Genomic DNA, 16897 nt, shown 5'->3' on the forward strand with positions numbered 1-16897 from the left:
GCCACTGCAGTTAATAAATAAATACATTTCGAAAGCATTGCAGTGTAAGACCAAGTCTGTCTGTTTCCCTTTCCACTATAGGAGGAGAAAATGTTGGCCAAAACTGGACAAAGGCTCACTCCTTGCACTGAGGGTGGAGAGGGGAGATGCTGGTGGCCTCCAAGCTTAAGGTCACTCAGAGAGCACTATGGGCATAGTCAAGGGGCCCAGATCAAATAAATAAATAAAAATACTTAACTGAGGTCCTGCTCCCTCCAGCATGAAGCCTGCCCCCTAACATAAATCCTGGCTATGCCCATGGACCGCACGCCGGGGGTCAAGTCCCTCCTCTACCAGAAACTCACACCAAATTCAACCACACTCACACCAGATCCTAGGAACTGTAGGTTGTTAAGGGTGCTGGGAATTGTAGCTTTGTAAGGGGTGGCGCTGTGGGTTAAACCACAGAGCCTAGGGCTTGCTGATCAGAAGGTCGGCAGTTCGAATTCCCGCGGTGGGGTGAGCTCCCATTGCTCGGTCCCTGCTCCTGCCAACGTAGCAGTTCAAAAGCACATCAAAGTGCAAGTAGATAAATAGGTACCACTCCGGTGGGAAGGTAAATGGCATTTCCGTGTGCTGCTCTGGTTTGCCAGAAGCAGCTTAGTTATGCTGGCCACATGATCTGGAAGCTGTACGCTGGCTCCCTCGGCCAATAAAGCGAGATGAGCGCCACAACCCCAGAGTCGTCTGTGACTGGACCTCATGGTCAGGGGTCCCTTTACCTTTACCTAAGGGGTAGGTTACAGGAGTTGGGGGTGCTTTAAATGTACCATGTGTGTGCAGCCTGTATGCAGCTTTGGGTATTATTAGTACTGTAATAAGTTCTTTGGTGTGTTCAAAGTGCTTTGGCTATGAAAGCAAGCTTCACAACACCTTTGTAAGGTGGGCCAGTGACACACCCCTGTTGCAGATACAGGGGCCAATGCTGAGAGAATACCCATTATTTGTTGCGAACAGGATTTATATCTTGCTTAAATCATCCATCACCTCTAAGTGCTTGGAAGTGATTTGCTGTGTCAAAAACTGCACCAGTCTGCTGCCATCTGTAAAAAACAGCAACAAACCAACAGAACAGAGGCTTACCCTAGAAGTCTTTTGTGCGGGGAAGGGGAAACCACGCAGCGAAGTCCTGTTGCCAATGCTGAGGAGCCCCTTAGAGCGTGCTCGGCTCCCAGCGCGCGGAGCCTTCCGGGGCGCGCCCGCGAGGCAATCAATTGCCAGACTGGCGGGCGGCCAGCAGGCAGCCCCTCCCACCGCAGACCGGCCTGCCTGAGCCCCTCCTCCGGCTGTTCGATTGGCCGCGGGCTGCAGCCTCAGCGGATAAAGCGGCCGCCCCGTCGTAGCGGACCGACCAGAGATAAACAGCTCCACGATGTCGCTAAAGCCAGAGGCTCGAGTGCGCTTGGTGTTCTTGGGCGCAGCGGGCGTGGGTAAGACGGCGCTGATCCGCCGCTTCCTGCACGACGCCTTCGAGGCCCGCCACCGTCGCACCGTGGAGGAACTGCACGTGCTGGAGTTGGACCTGGAGCCACCGGGCCCGGCGCTGCGCCTCCGCCTGGAGCTGCTGGACACGAGCGGCAGCTACAGCTTCCCGGCCATGCGCCGCCTCTGCATCCAACACGGCGACGTCTTCGCCCTCGTCTACTCGCCCCACGAGCCGGGCTCCTTCGAGGAGCTGCAGCGGCTGCGCGATGAGATCCTGGAAGCCAAGCCCGGCGCCCCGGTCCGCCTCGTGGTGGTCGCCAACAAGTCCGACTTGGGCCCGGCCGCGGGCAACAGCGACCGCCTGGCCGCCGCCACAGTGCAGCGCGAGTGGGGCGCTCGCCACGTCGAGGCGTCAGCCAAGCAGGGCTGCAACGTGGTCGGGCTCTTCCAGGAGCTGCTGGGCCAAGTCGACGTGCTCAGCGGGCGCCTCAGTCCGGCCCTCCGGCGCCGCTCCATCCCCGACCCGCTGGCCAAGGAGCCGACGGCGTCTACGCGGCGACGCCCGAGCAAGAGCCCCAACTGCGCCATCTGCTAGCCGGAGCGTCGGAGGAAGCCCAGCGGCCGCTGCGGCGCCCCTTTCCTCGTAGGCAGCCGACGGGGCGGCCGAGGAAGCGAATGTCGTCGAGCACGAGTGAAGCAGGAGGAAGAAACGGAGCGCGTTTGCCTCTCCGGAGTAGCGAGAGCCATGCAGAGACGCCTCTCCCCGGTGGGTTGAGGCTAGGGGATCGAGTCCCAAAAGACACACACACGTCCAACCCGGCGGGACGACAGAAGCAAGTGTCCTTGTTTTGCATCTGGCGCCCCCGCGGCGGACTGCGCACTTGCCCCCACTTGCCACTTGGGTCTCGGAGCGCAAGAGTTTCGGCTCGAGAAAAGGACACACCCCTTTGTGCCAAGCTGCCTGGCCATCGAGGTGGCCCGTTCCAGGACATGGACTCTGCCGAGCCTGCTCTTGGCAACCGGGTGGGGGCGCTCTCTTCCAGAAGCCAGGCCTCGGACAGAGCCCAACAGGGGCTCCGGAGGCTGGACTTCTGCAGGAAACCTGGGTGGCTGGCACTCAGTTCCAGCTGGCTGTTTCCAAGGCATTGTCCACTTGCCTGTTCTTGACTTGTGTAGGGTGGAAACAGTACTTACTGCTGTACCTTAACAGCATTGCTGGCTGGGGGGCTGATCCATTAGGATGGAGTATGGGGTCTGGACAGAGTGCTTGCACCTGTGCTTGTTTATTTAAAGACGATTCTGAACTTGAAGGAATGTGACTTGTTTTTTATAATACAGTATGCAATCCTGTTTTGGAGAATAAACTTACTCCCTTGTTTCATAGTGCTGTGGTGAACCAAGTGGGTGGGCCATCTCAGTTGGGAGCTGGGGGTGAGGGACCACACAGAGGCCAGCTCAGGAACAGATCAGAAGGTCCCAGGTTCAGTCCTCAGTGTCTGAAACCCCAGAGAGCCAATGCTGCGAGTCAATGTAGACCAAGCACCCCCAAACTTGGTCCTCCAGCTGTTTTGGGACTACAACTCCCATCAACCCTAGATAACAGGACCAGTGGTCAGGGATGGGAATTGTAGTCCCAAAACATCTGGAGAGCTGAATTTGGGGGTGCTTGGTGTAGACAATACTGAGCTGAAAGGACCTTGGGAGGGCAGGTTTGTGAAAATTGCTGTTAGGAGGTATGGCATGAGACTGACCTTTATTCTAGGACATTCAGCCCGAATGGCATATTAAATCTGAAACATTAGCAGACCCCCCTCCCACAATTCCCAGTTTGCAGAGAAGAGGGATTGTCAGTTGTAGCTCAAGGAGCAGGGGTCTCCTAACAACCCCCAGTAACCTTAACAAATTACAGCTCCCAGGATTCTTTGCTTTCTGCAATATCATCACTTTAAATGTATGCTGTGGATGAGGTTCAATTGCCAGCCCAATCACCTTCAAGGCAGGTGTGTGTTCTCGGGCAGCAACATGAGTTGCCAATACTGGGCAGCTGCAGCCTCCCCTCAAGCATCCAGTAGGAGGCTAACCACAGCACAGCTGTTTGAAGTCCCTTTGCTCAGGATGCCCTGGCCTTCTCACTAGACGGTTGGTGCACCTTTAGCCTTGCAGGTGATTTTGAACCGCAACTCCCATGATCTTTGGGTGCATGCTTTACGAGGCTGCTGGGAGCTGTAGTTCAACATTTGGAAGACCACAGTTTCCCCATACCTGGTCCAGGATAGAGAGGTGCATCTTTGGTGCCAACATCTTACAGCTTTGCTGCCTGAAGCAGATGCGAGTTTCACTCCAGATAAGCTGGAGGGCAGCAGGAAAGCAAAGGCTCCCTTATGCTTTTCCTCCCCTGCAATTAATATTAAAGGTCATCTTCCTCATGTTGCATCCAACACTTGCTCTGTGAAACGTCCTGAGGCATGGCGTCCAGCATCCTATGTTAAAGGTTGGCAAGTTTTAATTCTTTTTACTGTTAAAATTGCTGTGCGCACTGCAAGATACCCATTTCGCAGAAGAAACACTGATGATGCTTAGGCACAATCACTACCCTCCCCCTGCTAAATCCCTCCAAAACTAAGAATGGTTATGCTGCAGAGTGGGAGACCAGAGGTCTAGCACCACAACTGTGAAGGGCTGGTGGAAGTTTTCACCTGAAAAGGAGAGCTCAACTGTGGAGGCAGTCCTAGCTAGATCAAAAGGGAAGAGGCAGCCAATGAGTCTCTTCTCTAGAAGTGGCTCTTCTGAATCTAAAAGGGAACTTATCCATTGTTGCTCGATAGTGCCCCAATCCTCTGGGCTTGTCATTTTGGGACCTGGTCCACTTCTTCCAATGTGTCCATGCAGAGAAGGCACGAAGGGGCCACAGTTTCTTACAGCAGAGCAGAGGCCATTTCAGTATGTCTCCTAGGAGCCTGTTCTCTGTGTGGAAGGGGACTTGCAGCCCCAGGAAATAAACATTAGGGAGTAAAGGGAGCAAAGGACTTGGATCTGCAACACTATTAGAGGGTGATGTGCAAAAGTGGCCAAAGAACCCTTTCAGAGTTACAAGGGTGGAGAAGGCAGTGTGGAGGACCCCGCTGAATGCTTCCAGAAAATCTTCTTTATTAAGTAATGTACAAAAAGTTTAGTTGGTGTAGACTTTAGTTTCAATATTTAAAAGTCTGGTGGCTTAGAGTCAAATAACAAAATGCCAGACAGTTTAACTACAGCAGGAAGAGGAGGGAGAGTGCTCACAAGAGGAAGGCTCAGCAGACAGACCACGTACAAGTAACTCACATGGTGTAACCGAAACCCCCAACTCTTAAGTTGCACCAGAGGCCTCATTGGGCTGGGCTGAGAGGAGGGAGAAATGGGGATTTTTCTCCAGCAGAATCGGGAGAAAACAAATCCTTGGTTGTTGTTTTTTAAAAAAATAAAGAGTCTTCTAGGCTGGGCTGGGGGGGGGCATTTAGCCCCCCTGTAAGGAGCACCGCCCAACTAGAAGCCACTCCCTGGCCTGACCCCTGTGCCAGGACACAGCCAGGCAGAGGTGACCCCAGCTGGGAGGGGAAGGCAGGAATGCCGCAGCCCTTAACGGTATTGGAACTGGAAGAGACAGCGAGAGAGTCCTTCGCTGCTGCACAACCACAGCAGCCAGGTGCTAGGTAGAAGGTTTGGGGCAGGGAACGCCCTGCTTGGAGTTCATCAGCTTCTCCACCATGGTGCGGGCATAGCGGAGGCGGCTGGCCAGTTCCTTGCAGCAGCCAAACTCCTCAATCAGGCTCAGCTTGTAGGTGCGGAACTCCCGCTTCTCATTGATGTAGGTGACGGCTGCCATCAAGGGGCACAGGATGACCTTGGTGTGGTCCTGTGGGCAGAGGATGGAGAAAATACATGCAAGAGGCAAATTAGCACCAGCTGGGCTCCTTCAGCTCTGAGAGGCAGCCACAGGGGATTAGGATGGTGGCATTAATGCAATGCGAGGTAGCAGTTTGTAAAACTGCACACAAGACAAAGCTGGGAAACCAGCGGTGCCTATGATGACTATTCTGGGCTTTCGCAACTCCTGTTGGTCCCAGAATCAGCTTGGCCAAGGAGGGGAGGTGGGTGGGAGTTGGAGCCCACAAAAACCTGGCTATTCCCGATATAAGGAATATCTGGATCAAGGTTTCCCAAAGTTGGGTCTCAAGCTGCTTTTGGACTACAACTCCCATCATCCCTAGCTAGAAGGACCAGTGGTTAAGGATGGGAATTGCAGTCCAAAAGCAGCTGGAGCCCTGCTCTAGATCCATTTAAGCCAGTGCAGGTAATTTCATGCCCAGGGCTTTCATGCAATCCTCCATTTGTGCTCAGAACTCTCCCCAGGCCACCCTCATCACTGGCCCAGCTTCAGACACGCCTGGATGGGATGCACCCTTCAACTCTTTTCATGCCTCATGCTCACCTGGATGGAGGAGGGAGGGGGTCAAAATCTAGCCTGCTGCACAAGGGTGAAGTTTGTGTGGTTGCTCTGCCCCCTTTTGCCTCTGGCCCCACCCACCACTGACATGTGGCCCCTAGAAGGCTGCCCAGAATGGAATGCGGCCCCTGGGCTGAAAGGATTCCCTGCACTTTGCTGTAAGCAGCCAGAACAGCATTCCACAAACACGCCGGCTTCATAATCCCAAGAGGAGTTCTGAAGCCAAAGGAACTAGAGTAGAAAGAGACTCAAATCTTGCCCCTTAGAGAGACAAAGGCGAAGAAGCCAGGGCATCCTCCTCTGTGCCCTTGGAGGCATCTCGCACACAGTCCCTCTCCTTTGCCTGCTCTCAGTTCCACCTTTACGCCATCAATGGCTACTAGCTATGATGGCTCTGCTCTGCTTCCACAGCTGGAGGCAGCAATGCTCCTGAATGCCAGTTGCTGGAAACCGCAGATGGAAAGAGGGCTCTTGTGCTCGGGTCATGCTTGCAGGTTTCCAAGGGGGCTCTTGGTTGGCCACTGTGAGAACAGGATGCTGGACTAGATGGGCTATTGTCCAGATCCATCAGGGTCCTTTTAGGTACAGTATTGGGGGGGCAGCATTAAACCTGTTCAAGGAGAGATGCCTGTGACACCCCAAGCTGAACCAGTTCACAGCATGGACAGCCAGCCAGCTATTATTATTATTAATTCAACTTGTAGCCCATCTTTCCTCCCTAAGGAACCCATTGATTGTTCCCTTTGGGAGGTGGGGGTGGGAGGAATAATTTCTAGCTTCAAAACCCACCCCCAGATACATGCAAGGTGGGGAGAGAAAGCTTTCCCGCTCCTGTTAGAAGTTGATCTGCACCTGGAAGAAGTTGATCTGCACAGTGCCATTGCTCAGGTGCAGGATGATGGCGCTGCGAGTGCGGAACCAGTAGCACATGTAGGGGAGGCGGGCCAGCTCGTCTCCCTCTCGGGGGGTGATGTTGGCTCCCGCCTTCAGCAAGTGCTCGCTCATGTAGTTGCGGAAGTAGCTCAGCAGCGTGATCTGCAGGAGACAAAAACAAGGGCCCACGTCAGCAAAACAGTAGTGGAGCAGAGGCATGCCTCATAAAGCTACGTTCCAGCAAGGCTTGATAAAAGGTTATTGGCAACAGAAGCCCAGATCTCATAACGGCATCCTCCGCCCAGCAGGATTTAAATGCAACGCCCCCTTAGGCCATAAAAGAAAGTCCTTCTTCACACAGCGCATAGTTAAACTATGGAACTCACTGCCACAGGAGACGGAAATGACCAACAACCTAGATGACTCTAAAAGATTAGACAAATTCAGGGAGGAGAGAGCTACTGATGGCTATAAGCTATGATGGTTATGCTGCAGATATTCAATGTTCTGAATACCAGTTGCTGGAAACCACAGCAGGGGAGAGGACTCCTGGGCTCCCATCTGACTTGCTGGTTTCCCACAGGGGCATCTGGTTGGCCCCCAGTGGCCACAGGATGCTGGACTAGATGGGTCACTGGCCCAGCTGCAGGGTTGGTCTTAAATTCTTAAGCCCTCTTGTTGCCACCAGACCTCCAACCTCACATAGATGCTGCCCTTTCCCAAAATGAAAACGGTTGTTTCTTTTGCAAGGAAAAGAAATACCCTGGGGCTGAGTGATGGCCGGAAGTCCCTGGCACCTTCATCTCAGATAGAGAAAGGCAGCTGCTCAGTGGCAAGGGTAGGGGCACTTTGCACATGGTCACATTTAGCCGCCGCCATGAGGCTCGAGTCACTGACCTTCTTGCTGAAAGCCTCTGGGTAGGAACGTGCGTTGAAGTAAGACTCGGAGCCATTTTGCTCAATGTACTGCAGGCTGTCCCCGTCGTTGTACATAATCAGGCGGGTCGAGTCATTGAAGAGGACCCCAACGCTGTTGTCGCACAGCTGGTAGCCTGGGGTGCGGAGAACAGAGGGGAGCACTCAAAACCTGCCTTAATTCCAAACCAAGGAGAATCTTGCCTTTCCGTGGTCTCAGCTGTCTCCCGCAGAGAACCCAAGACTCTTTCCCACCCGAGTGGCTCTGCCCGCAAAGCAGGTGCTTTGCATCTGTTAATCAATTGATTTGTATACTGCCCTATGCCACCAGATCTCAGAGGCCCCATGGTCATGTTTTGGCAGATGTTTTGGTCTTGAAGCAGAGCTCCGAGGTTTCCTCTTTCATACCAACTAATCACCGGCACTACAGACAATAACATCGCATCTTCACAATTTCATTGCAAGCTCCTGCCCCTTAGTGAGACCTGCCACCCTGGGCTCCTTTGGGAGGAAGGTTTGAACCCAAATGAATGAATAAACGCTGACCAACGGCTCCACATGCCAACATCTCGCTTAATTTCTGGACAGATGTTCCACCCCTGGATTTAGGTCAGGCTTCTTTTGGTATTCTCCCAGTTACTTTTGGTATTTCCCCCAACATTTTAATCTGAGTCATGCAAAAGTCATGCAAAAAAAAAAAATCTGTATAGCCACAAAAACCACATTAGCATCATAAAGGGAACCAGCAACTCTTTCTTTTATCTTGCGGACTTCCCCGGTTCCTGAAATTGTGTCTCGCCCCGTCCCCTGCTCTCCATGTATCTCTCCCCCCCCCCTTATTATTCTTGTTCTCATGAAAATAAAAATTTAAATGATTAAGAAGGTGTAAGGGTGGCAGCTTGGAACATGGGCGTGCCTCATTGATAGGTGAGTTCCCAACAGGACCAACTTGGGATGTGTTGCCACTTGAGGCAAAACATAAAATACCCTCCCCACCTCTTCCTTTGCAACTGCCTCCCTGAGCTGAAGGTAGAGAGGGAGTAAAAGGAGGCTGGAGAGGGGTGGGCAGCACATTCTTCGGAGGTTGGATCTGCCGCCTGAGGCAACTGCTTCACTTTGCCTCATGGCCCTGTTTCCCAAAGTGCACTACCAACCCCGACAGCTGCTGTGCCCAGTCGACTACCCACCTAGGCCATACTTATCCGAGTAGTCCACCCATTTGCTGACCCAGAAGATGGGGATGCAGGCTGGGTCCTCAGCCTCCTCTGAAAAAGAGAATTGTGGTTACCAAATGGAGGTTAAGGAAGAGGGAGTGAAGCCCACAGGCAAGTAAGGCTGGCTCAGATAAAAGACACACACACACACACACCACACCTTGTCTGATGGGTGCTCTTTCTGCGGGATTGGACCCATTGACCAGTGTCAGCTGCTGCAGGAGATCAGCCAAGTGGCTGTCCACAGGACTCCTGGGCTCCCGCAGGGCCACCTCTTCTTCCTTCTCGGGCATCTTCTCCAGCGCAGGGCTCTCTGGTCCTGTGTAGGAAAGAGAGAGATGCATGCTGCCTTGTTCCACTCTTGGCTCATGGAGCTCAGCTTCCCAGTTGGAGATGACACCCTGTGCAGCCTTAGCCAGACCCACACACCTTTCCCACAAGTTCGGCTTACTCCATTTTGCCTGGGTTTCGCTGGCAGAACTGGCACAGCTACAGGTGCCACATTATGCCCCTTCCGCAGTTGTAAGTATTCAATCTTTTAGTGTGGCGGCACTTGCATTATGAAGCTCCTTGCCTGCTGAGATCAAGCAGGCATCTTTGCTGTAAGATGCCTGCTAAAAACCATTCTCATTGGCCCAGATGTTTAGAAAGTTGGTGCGAGCTTTAATCCGTTTTCAGCCCGTTATTATTTTAGTTTAAGTCTTAAATTATTGTTGCTAATTGTTCTTAGTGATAATATTTTTTGTACACTGCTTTGAGGTTGGGGTTGTTGTTTTTTTACAAGCAAGCAGTGTATACATTTCATGAAATAAATAAATACAGTTGTACCTTGGAAGTCAAACGGAATCCATTGCGGAAGCCCACTCAACTTCTAAAACGTTCAAAAACCAAATTGCAGCTTCTGATTGGCTGCAGGAAGCTCCTGCAGCCAATCAGAAGCCATGGAAGGTCTCTCAAATGTTCGGGTTCCAAAAGAATGTTCGCAAACAGGAACAATCACTTCCAGGTTTGCGGCGTTCGGGAGCCAAAATGTCCGAGTTCCAAGGCGTTCGGGATCCAAGGTACAACGGTACAGGCACTTTCCTTGTCTATTGGTGAGTCTTATGGAACATTCTAAGTGTTGTTGTATCACTCCTCCCCCAGCCCCCTTATTAAGTTACTACCTGGGCTGCAAGCGCAGCCAAGCCTTCCCCCGCTCACTCCCTCACCTTTGTTGACCACTGTGAGAGGCTTCCTCAAGCTGGCATCAAACCCGCTGGGGGCCAGAGAAAACCTAGGGGGTATCGTGAGGCAAGTGGTGGGCAGCCGTGATGGGATGTAGCCCGTGGTGAAGAACTCATCGGTCAGCAGCTCATCAATGGTGGGGCGGGCAGCCGGGTCGGACCGCAACATTTTCTGGATGAGGGTAGCAGCTATGGGGTTGATGTGCTGGAAAGGAGGAACAGTAACGTTGGGAAATGGAAGGAGCAGAAGACACAGGCAGGCGCACCAACCCCACAGCCATGAGCTCTAAACAGGGCCTGAGCTGCTAAAATGTCCTGCTTTACACAGCACGCGGCTAAACTATGAAACTCACTCCCGCAGGAAATGAGGATTGGGCAAATTCCTGGAGAAGGCTATTAATGACTCTTTGCCAGGATGGCTATACTCTGCCACCACAGTTGAAGGCAGCAATGCTTCTGAATGCCAGTTGCTGGAAACCACAGCAGGGGAGAGGGCTCTTGGGATCAGATCCTGCTTGAACATTTCCCATAACGGGCATCTGGGTGGACTAGATTCAGCCCTATTTGGCCTAAAAGAGCAGGCACTTCTTATGCTCTCACCCAGAGCACAAGGCCAGGTTCTAGGTTCCATATGGGCAGGGCTTTCTTTATGGGGTTATTCAACGGTACTCAAATCTTGTGATAAGGTAAATGGAGGGTGGGGAGAGGAAGCAAGCAACCATGGCTAAATTTGGGTGGGTGGGGACTGCAAAAAGTAGGAGGTTGAGGCGGCAGTGGGGGGAAAAGAGGCCCAAGTAATTCACCGCTGTGTTCTTCTTCTCTTTAGCTTATAATGAGCACTGGGGAAACTTTGGCTCATTAGAGATGTTGTTCTGTTCATTAAATGGAATTCTGCTGTGTAGACATAACCCTAAACTGCTTTGGGGGCAGCTTCAGTTCTGTGTTTTGTGCAGACTCAATTGTTTTCCCCAAATTCACCCCACCTTGAGCCCTCAAAACGACTCAGCTTAGAAATTTGAATGAAAATCCCCCTCCCAGTTGCTGCCAACTCCAGTTTCAGGAGTTAAGGGGTGCCCACTTCTGACCCCACCCAACTCCAGACTCTCCCGTATCCAGGGAAGGCTGTACCGATGGAATAGTGTACTCGTTGTTCTTAATTCGGATGTACGTTTCTTTCAGACAGGAGGTTTCGAAGGGGGGCTTCCCAACCAGGAGAGTGTACCTGCAAGGAGAGACCATATATGGAAACCCATCAACTGCAGGTGCTGGGGGTGGAGAGGAGCCCACGTCCTACCTAAACATTTAGCCACCTTTCTCTCCCTCTTTTGTGGAACAAGCCATGTTTACACCGCTGAAACTCTTGTTCCTCAAAATGCACAGCGCATGACCCACCCTGCTTCTCACCCCTTCCCAGCACATCCAAGGTGGGGATGGAGGGAGCAGAACATAAGAATTTCCCCACTTCCTTCCAGTTTGTGCAGAGGGGAACAGAGACAGGCTGTGCCTAAACCAGCCTCCCCGCACCCCAACTGATGTTCTCCAGAAGTTTGGGGCGAGAATTCCCATCCTAGGCAAAGACACCAAAGGTATTTGTCCTGGGCAGTCATTCCCCACCAAGAACAAGTGATACAACCAGGCACATCCCTGAAAAGTCCCTCCCCCGTGAGAGGCACCCCTGGAAAGGAAACTGGAAGTGTCTTAGGGGGACAGGACAACACATTGTTATGCAACTTGTGGAGGGAAGAGAAAGATTGGAAGTTCTAACACCACCTGACTTCATTACCCCACTTCCCCTCTACTGATTTCCCGCCAGCATTGATGAGGAAAACCCCTGGTGTCCATTAGATCCACTCAAGTCTTACACAGCAAAACATACATGATGCAGCCGAGGGACCAGACATCCACTTCGAAGCTGTGTCCCTTCTTGCCCAGCACCTCTGGGGCGATGTAGTTGGGCGTCCCGCACAGGGTCTTCTTCCGCTCGCCATCGTACTCCACCTTGGTGGCTAAGCCAAAGTCCCCTGGACAAACAGGAGGAACACAGAGGCTTCCTTGGTCAAGGCTGTGCCAGAGGAGCCCCAAACGGAAGCATTAAGTAGCTTCCTTTTCAGAGGCAGTCAGTGATGTAAAGGCCCAAGAAAGGGCAGGGGATTTTTAACACAAGCACACTTCACATTGGAAGGTTTGGCTGCTCTGCACCCAAGCAGCACTTTGGGGAAAGTAGCATTCCACAATACTGATGGTTCCTAACAATATGGTTGTAAGCTGTTTAATTCTTTTTAAAATATTGCTTTGAATGTCGAAACCCACCCTGAGACCTTTGGGTGATGAGTGGCTAATAAATGTGTAAGAATAAGAGTCATTCAGTTCAAACAGGGAGAAACCGGACAGTTGTCCCATCCCAAGAAGCACCCATACAGCCTGGGAAATAATGCAATAGAAGGCAAATATACACATTTGGAGCAGGGCTGCCATACATCCGGACATTACCGGGATTTCAAGGTGGAATTGACATCTGGGGGGGATTTCCAAAAGGCAGCACTTTGTCCTGGATCTTAGGGGTCAATTGAAAAATCACATTTTTTGGCATTTTTGTATTGAAATATGTCAACCCTACATTTTGAAGCCAGATAAAGCTCACTAAAATTCCTAGATTACACTATCAGATTGTAAGAACCACCTCCAAGCTAAATGAACAAAAACCACAGGTGTTCTGGTGCACCAGCTGGCATCCAATTGTTTCGTGTCCAGGCTGCTTAAGCTCTTACCCCTCCACATGCAGCACGATAGGAAACCTCCCTCCCCAGGCAATGAGCCCATGGCCCAGGCCCCCCACCCTGCACAAACCCCTTACCTATCTTCACCTCCATGTCGTCATTAAGGAACAGGTTGCCCAACTTGAGGTCGCGGTGGATGACCCGGTTACTGTGCAGGTACTGGCAGCCCTGGATGATCTGCCGCAGGTAGTAGCGAGCTTCGGGTTCCGTCAGTGCTTTCCGTCGCTTGTGCAGCTCCAGAAGAGACTTTGGAGAGGGAGGAGGAAAGAGAAAAGCACCTTAAGGAGATAGTCACTGAACTGACCAAGGCGGGCAGGAGCTCCTCTCCAGGAAGTTGCATTAGAAGACTGTCAGACTGCAGGTCCATTTAGATCAGCACTGTCTATACAGAGTCAGACAAGGCCATGGCTTTCCAAGGTTTCAGGCAGGGGGCTTTCCCAGCCCTAAGTGGAGATGCCAAGGAAGCTCCATCCAGTGAGTGACAGACAGCCCCCTCCCTGCAAATAAGTGTGGGGCTGGAATGGAATATGATGCAGTTCACAACAAATCTCTTGCCACCTCTGGAAAGTTTGGCCAGGGCACCAGAGTGGATTGTGCTTTTCAAAGCACTGGTTTTAGCAAGGTGTTGACATGTAGGGACTGGCCCAAGGTGCACTTGATGGCTGAGTGAGGATTTGAACCCTGCTCTCCAAGGTCCTTGTCTGACACTGTAAACACAACAGCACACCGGCTTTCTGCTGCAGGTCTCTTCTGATGTTCTGACTGGCAGGCAAATGCAAGGACGCCAATATTACCTTCTCTGCCCACAGTCTACTTCTGTTGACCTTAGGCCCACCTGAAACCTCATTTCCCTGCCCCATATTCCTCCTCACAGCAGGGGTTCCTGCCATCTCCGGGTGGGTCCTATGTGATGTTGCTTCCCTATTTACACCAGCCTTTGGTGCCTGTCACAACAGCTGTGTGGTATACCAACCTCCCTGCTTTTAAGTCAAGGTCTGCAAACATCCCCAGCTTTTTTGTTAAGATTCCTGCATTGCAGGGAATTGGACTAGATGACTCTCAGGATCCCTTCCAACTCTACAATTCTATGATTTTAGGATCGCCACAGCTCAGCCAACGGGCAAGAGGGGTTCACAGGTGACAGGTAGACTACAGGCAGTTTCTGGGACCTTTGAAATGTGGACCATAACTTTAACAGTTTCATCTCCCCTAAGGCACCAAGGCCATCTTTCCCAGCTAAAAGCTGACAGCTAAACTCTGGTGCTTTCATGTATTGCTCAACTTCCCAGATCTCAGTGAGGCTCTTCAGAACCAGTCATCTCATTCCATAGCCATGGATGAGAGTGATGAAGGGTTCAAGCTTTCCTTTATTCAGTTTATTTAATTTGTATACCACCCTTCATCCAAAGGTCACAGGGCTGTTCACAACACAGAAATACAAGATGAGGACACAAAATACATGATAAAACAAACCAACAACCCCAGATAAGTTTAACTTAGGAGGGAGATGACAGCAGCAGCTGAACTTAAGTCAAAGGCAAAGGCTATTGATGGAACCCTCCATTTCTGGTGTGAGGGAACCTTCCTACAAAGCAGATATGCCAAGAATTAAGGAGAAGGGCCACCTAGCCTGGTTGTTGTTTGATGGGGGCTGGTTGTGGTGAGCGATTACCGGGAAGGTACTCTGCAGGTGCTCAGAGACGGCTTGAATTATCCCCTAAGTGCCGAAAACAGCGACTTGGAACGACACATCCAATCGCTTGGGAACGCGGCCAACAAAGGCGCCCACCCTACCCCACCGAGAGGCCGTCGCCTGGGGAACCGGATCCACGCCCTCCCCTTGCCAAACCGAAGCTATGGCTACGGCCTGGCAGTTCCCAGGCCTGCCTAGCCAGGGGCTCAGAGGGTCGGTCCCTGCAGCGCCCCTCCGGCAGCCCCGTCGAACAGCGAACCCCGAGCCCGCCGCGGCCGCCGCCCTTTGCGCGCCCTCCCCCTTCCAGGGTCCTCACCCTCCGCCGGCAGAGCTCGAGAACTACAAAGACGAAGTTGGCGTCCTCGAAGAAGCCGTGGAAGCCGACCACGTGGCGGTGGTGGAGGCTGCGGTGGATGGCGATCTCCATGGACATCTTCTCCTTCTGCGGCGCCTTCAGCAGCAGCGACTTGGGCACGATCTTGCCCGCGAAGACCTCCTGGCTCTCCACGTCCGTGATCTCGTAGCATTTTGCGAAGCCGCCCTTGCCCAGGAAGCGCCCCAGCATGTACCGCCGGCGGCTCCGCGGGTCCAGCAGCACCTCCGGGATGGCCTTGCTCTCCTTCAACGCCGTGGAAGACGCCCGGCTCCCCCCGGCACCACCGCTAGGCGCCGCCGACGCCCCCGGGCGGGACCCTCTGCTGGGCACCGCCGCGCTCATCCCCGACGCCTTCCTCGGATGCTGCTCCCGAGGCTCCTTGCGCTGCGGTCCCGTTGGGCCTGAGGGTGAGGATGGCGGCGGCGTGGCTCCGTGACAGCGATGAGCAGTAGCAGCCACAGCGACCCGGCCGACGGCTTCTGCTCGGTGGCTGCACCAATTTCAAACCTAGAGCCGGAGCGTTACGGAGCCCCGAGCGCGCTCCTCATTGGCCGGCAGGATTTAAACTCCAACCCGCCTCCAACGCCGCGGAGCACGACGGGAACCGGAGCCCGCGAGGGAGGGAGGGAGGGAGGTAGCGGGACCGGGAGGCCGTCACCGTCCCAGCCCCGCCCCGACAGCAGCGGGCAAAGCGGCGCCAGCGCAGCCGCCCATTGCGGTTTGCGCAAAGCTGCTGGTGCTGCTGCGCGCATCCATGGGAGTCCGACCCGTCTTACGCAGCTTTACTCCCGAGTAAACATGCGGAAGGGAGCATGTTCCGTTGTAGGTCTTTGCTGGGGACCCCCGTCGGGCGCTGCGGTGCAATGCAATGGAGCGGGCCGGGCTGGAGGCGTGGGATTTTTTTGGGAGAGCCTCTCCCAGGCTCCGCAGAGCGAGTCGAGGCTCTCCGCCAAGTGCTTGCTCACGTCTTCGCCTAGAATGGCGTCGCCTTCTTGGCTTTTCAGCCGTTGTTGTATTGGCGGTTGAGGTTTTGAACTTATTGCTATCGATCTCTCTGTTGTCGTGAGCCGGGCTGGAAATAAAAAAATTCCTTCCAGTAGCACCTTAAAGACCAACTAAGTTAGTTCTTGGTATGAGCTTTCGTGTGCATGCACACTTCTTCAAATGTTAACATTAAAGGACAGGAGGCAAACTAACATACTAAACTGATTTCAGCGTCCATACATTTGTCCCTTGTTTATAATTTTATGGCCCTAAAGGGCGCTCTATTATATAAATATATTTATATATAATTATATATATATGATTATATATTTATATATAGGCAGTTTTAAAATAGGTTTATACACAAAATAAATAACCCCACTTACTTCTGAGTAAGCCAAATTTAATTCAATGGGACTTCTGGGTGGACATGGGTAGGGTTGCCTATAAAGATGTGTTGTGTAGTGGACTAGGACCTGGGAGACCTGGGTTCACATCCCCACTCTGTCATGAAGCTCACTTGGTGTCCAGAGACCTGTCTCTTAGCCTAACCTACCCAACAAGGTGGTTCTGAAGGTAACATGGGGAGAGGGAGAACTTTGTAAGCCACCTTGAGCGTGAAGAGGGATGCAGGTGGTGCTGTGGGTTAAAGCCTCAGCGCCTAGGACTTGCCGATCGAAAGGTCGGCGGTTCGAATCCCTGCGGCGGGGTGCGCTTCCGCTGCTCGGTCCCAGCGCCTGCCAACCTAGCAGTTCGAAAGCACCTCCGGGTGCAAGTAGATAAATAGGGACCGCTTACCAGCGGGAAGGTAAACGGCGTTTCCGTGTGCGGCTCTGGCTCGCCAGAGCAGCGATGTCACGCTGGCCACGTGACCCGGAAGTGTCTCCGGACAGCG

The 16897-nt window shown here is 52.7% G+C and overlaps 2 protein-coding genes across 2 annotated transcripts; one reads left to right on the forward strand and one right to left on the reverse strand.

Moving 5' to 3' along the window:
- The first annotated feature begins 1127 nt into the window (after positions 1-1127).
- LOC309356606 (ras-related protein Rap-2c-like) lies at positions 1128-2824 on the forward strand. The gene has a single exon (XM_081888151.1). The coding sequence runs from the start codon at positions 1412-1414 to the stop codon at positions 2057-2059; it is 648 nt and encodes a 215-aa protein (XP_081744277.1). The 5' UTR covers positions 1128-1411; the 3' UTR covers positions 2060-2824.
- A 1767-nt stretch (positions 2825-4591) lies between these two features.
- Positions 4592-15594, reverse strand: PLK1 (polo like kinase 1). The gene is made up of 10 exons (XM_081888246.1): positions 14959-15594; positions 13027-13195; positions 12049-12193; positions 11301-11394; positions 10158-10377; positions 9110-9268; positions 8923-9000; positions 7718-7872; positions 6800-6982; positions 4592-5356 (listed from the first exon to the last, which is right to left on the reverse strand). The coding sequence occupies exons 1-10, from the start codon at positions 15358-15360 to the stop codon at positions 5150-5152; spliced, it is 1812 nt and encodes a 603-aa protein (XP_081744372.1). The 5' UTR covers positions 15361-15594; the 3' UTR covers positions 4592-5149.
- Positions 15595-16897: the final 1303 nt, after the last annotated feature.

Source organism: Podarcis melisellensis (genome assembly GCF_964234715.1).
Source record: "Podarcis melisellensis genome assembly, chromosome: 14".
Lineage (NCBI taxonomy): Eukaryota > Metazoa > Chordata > Lepidosauria > Squamata > Lacertidae > Podarcis > Podarcis melisellensis.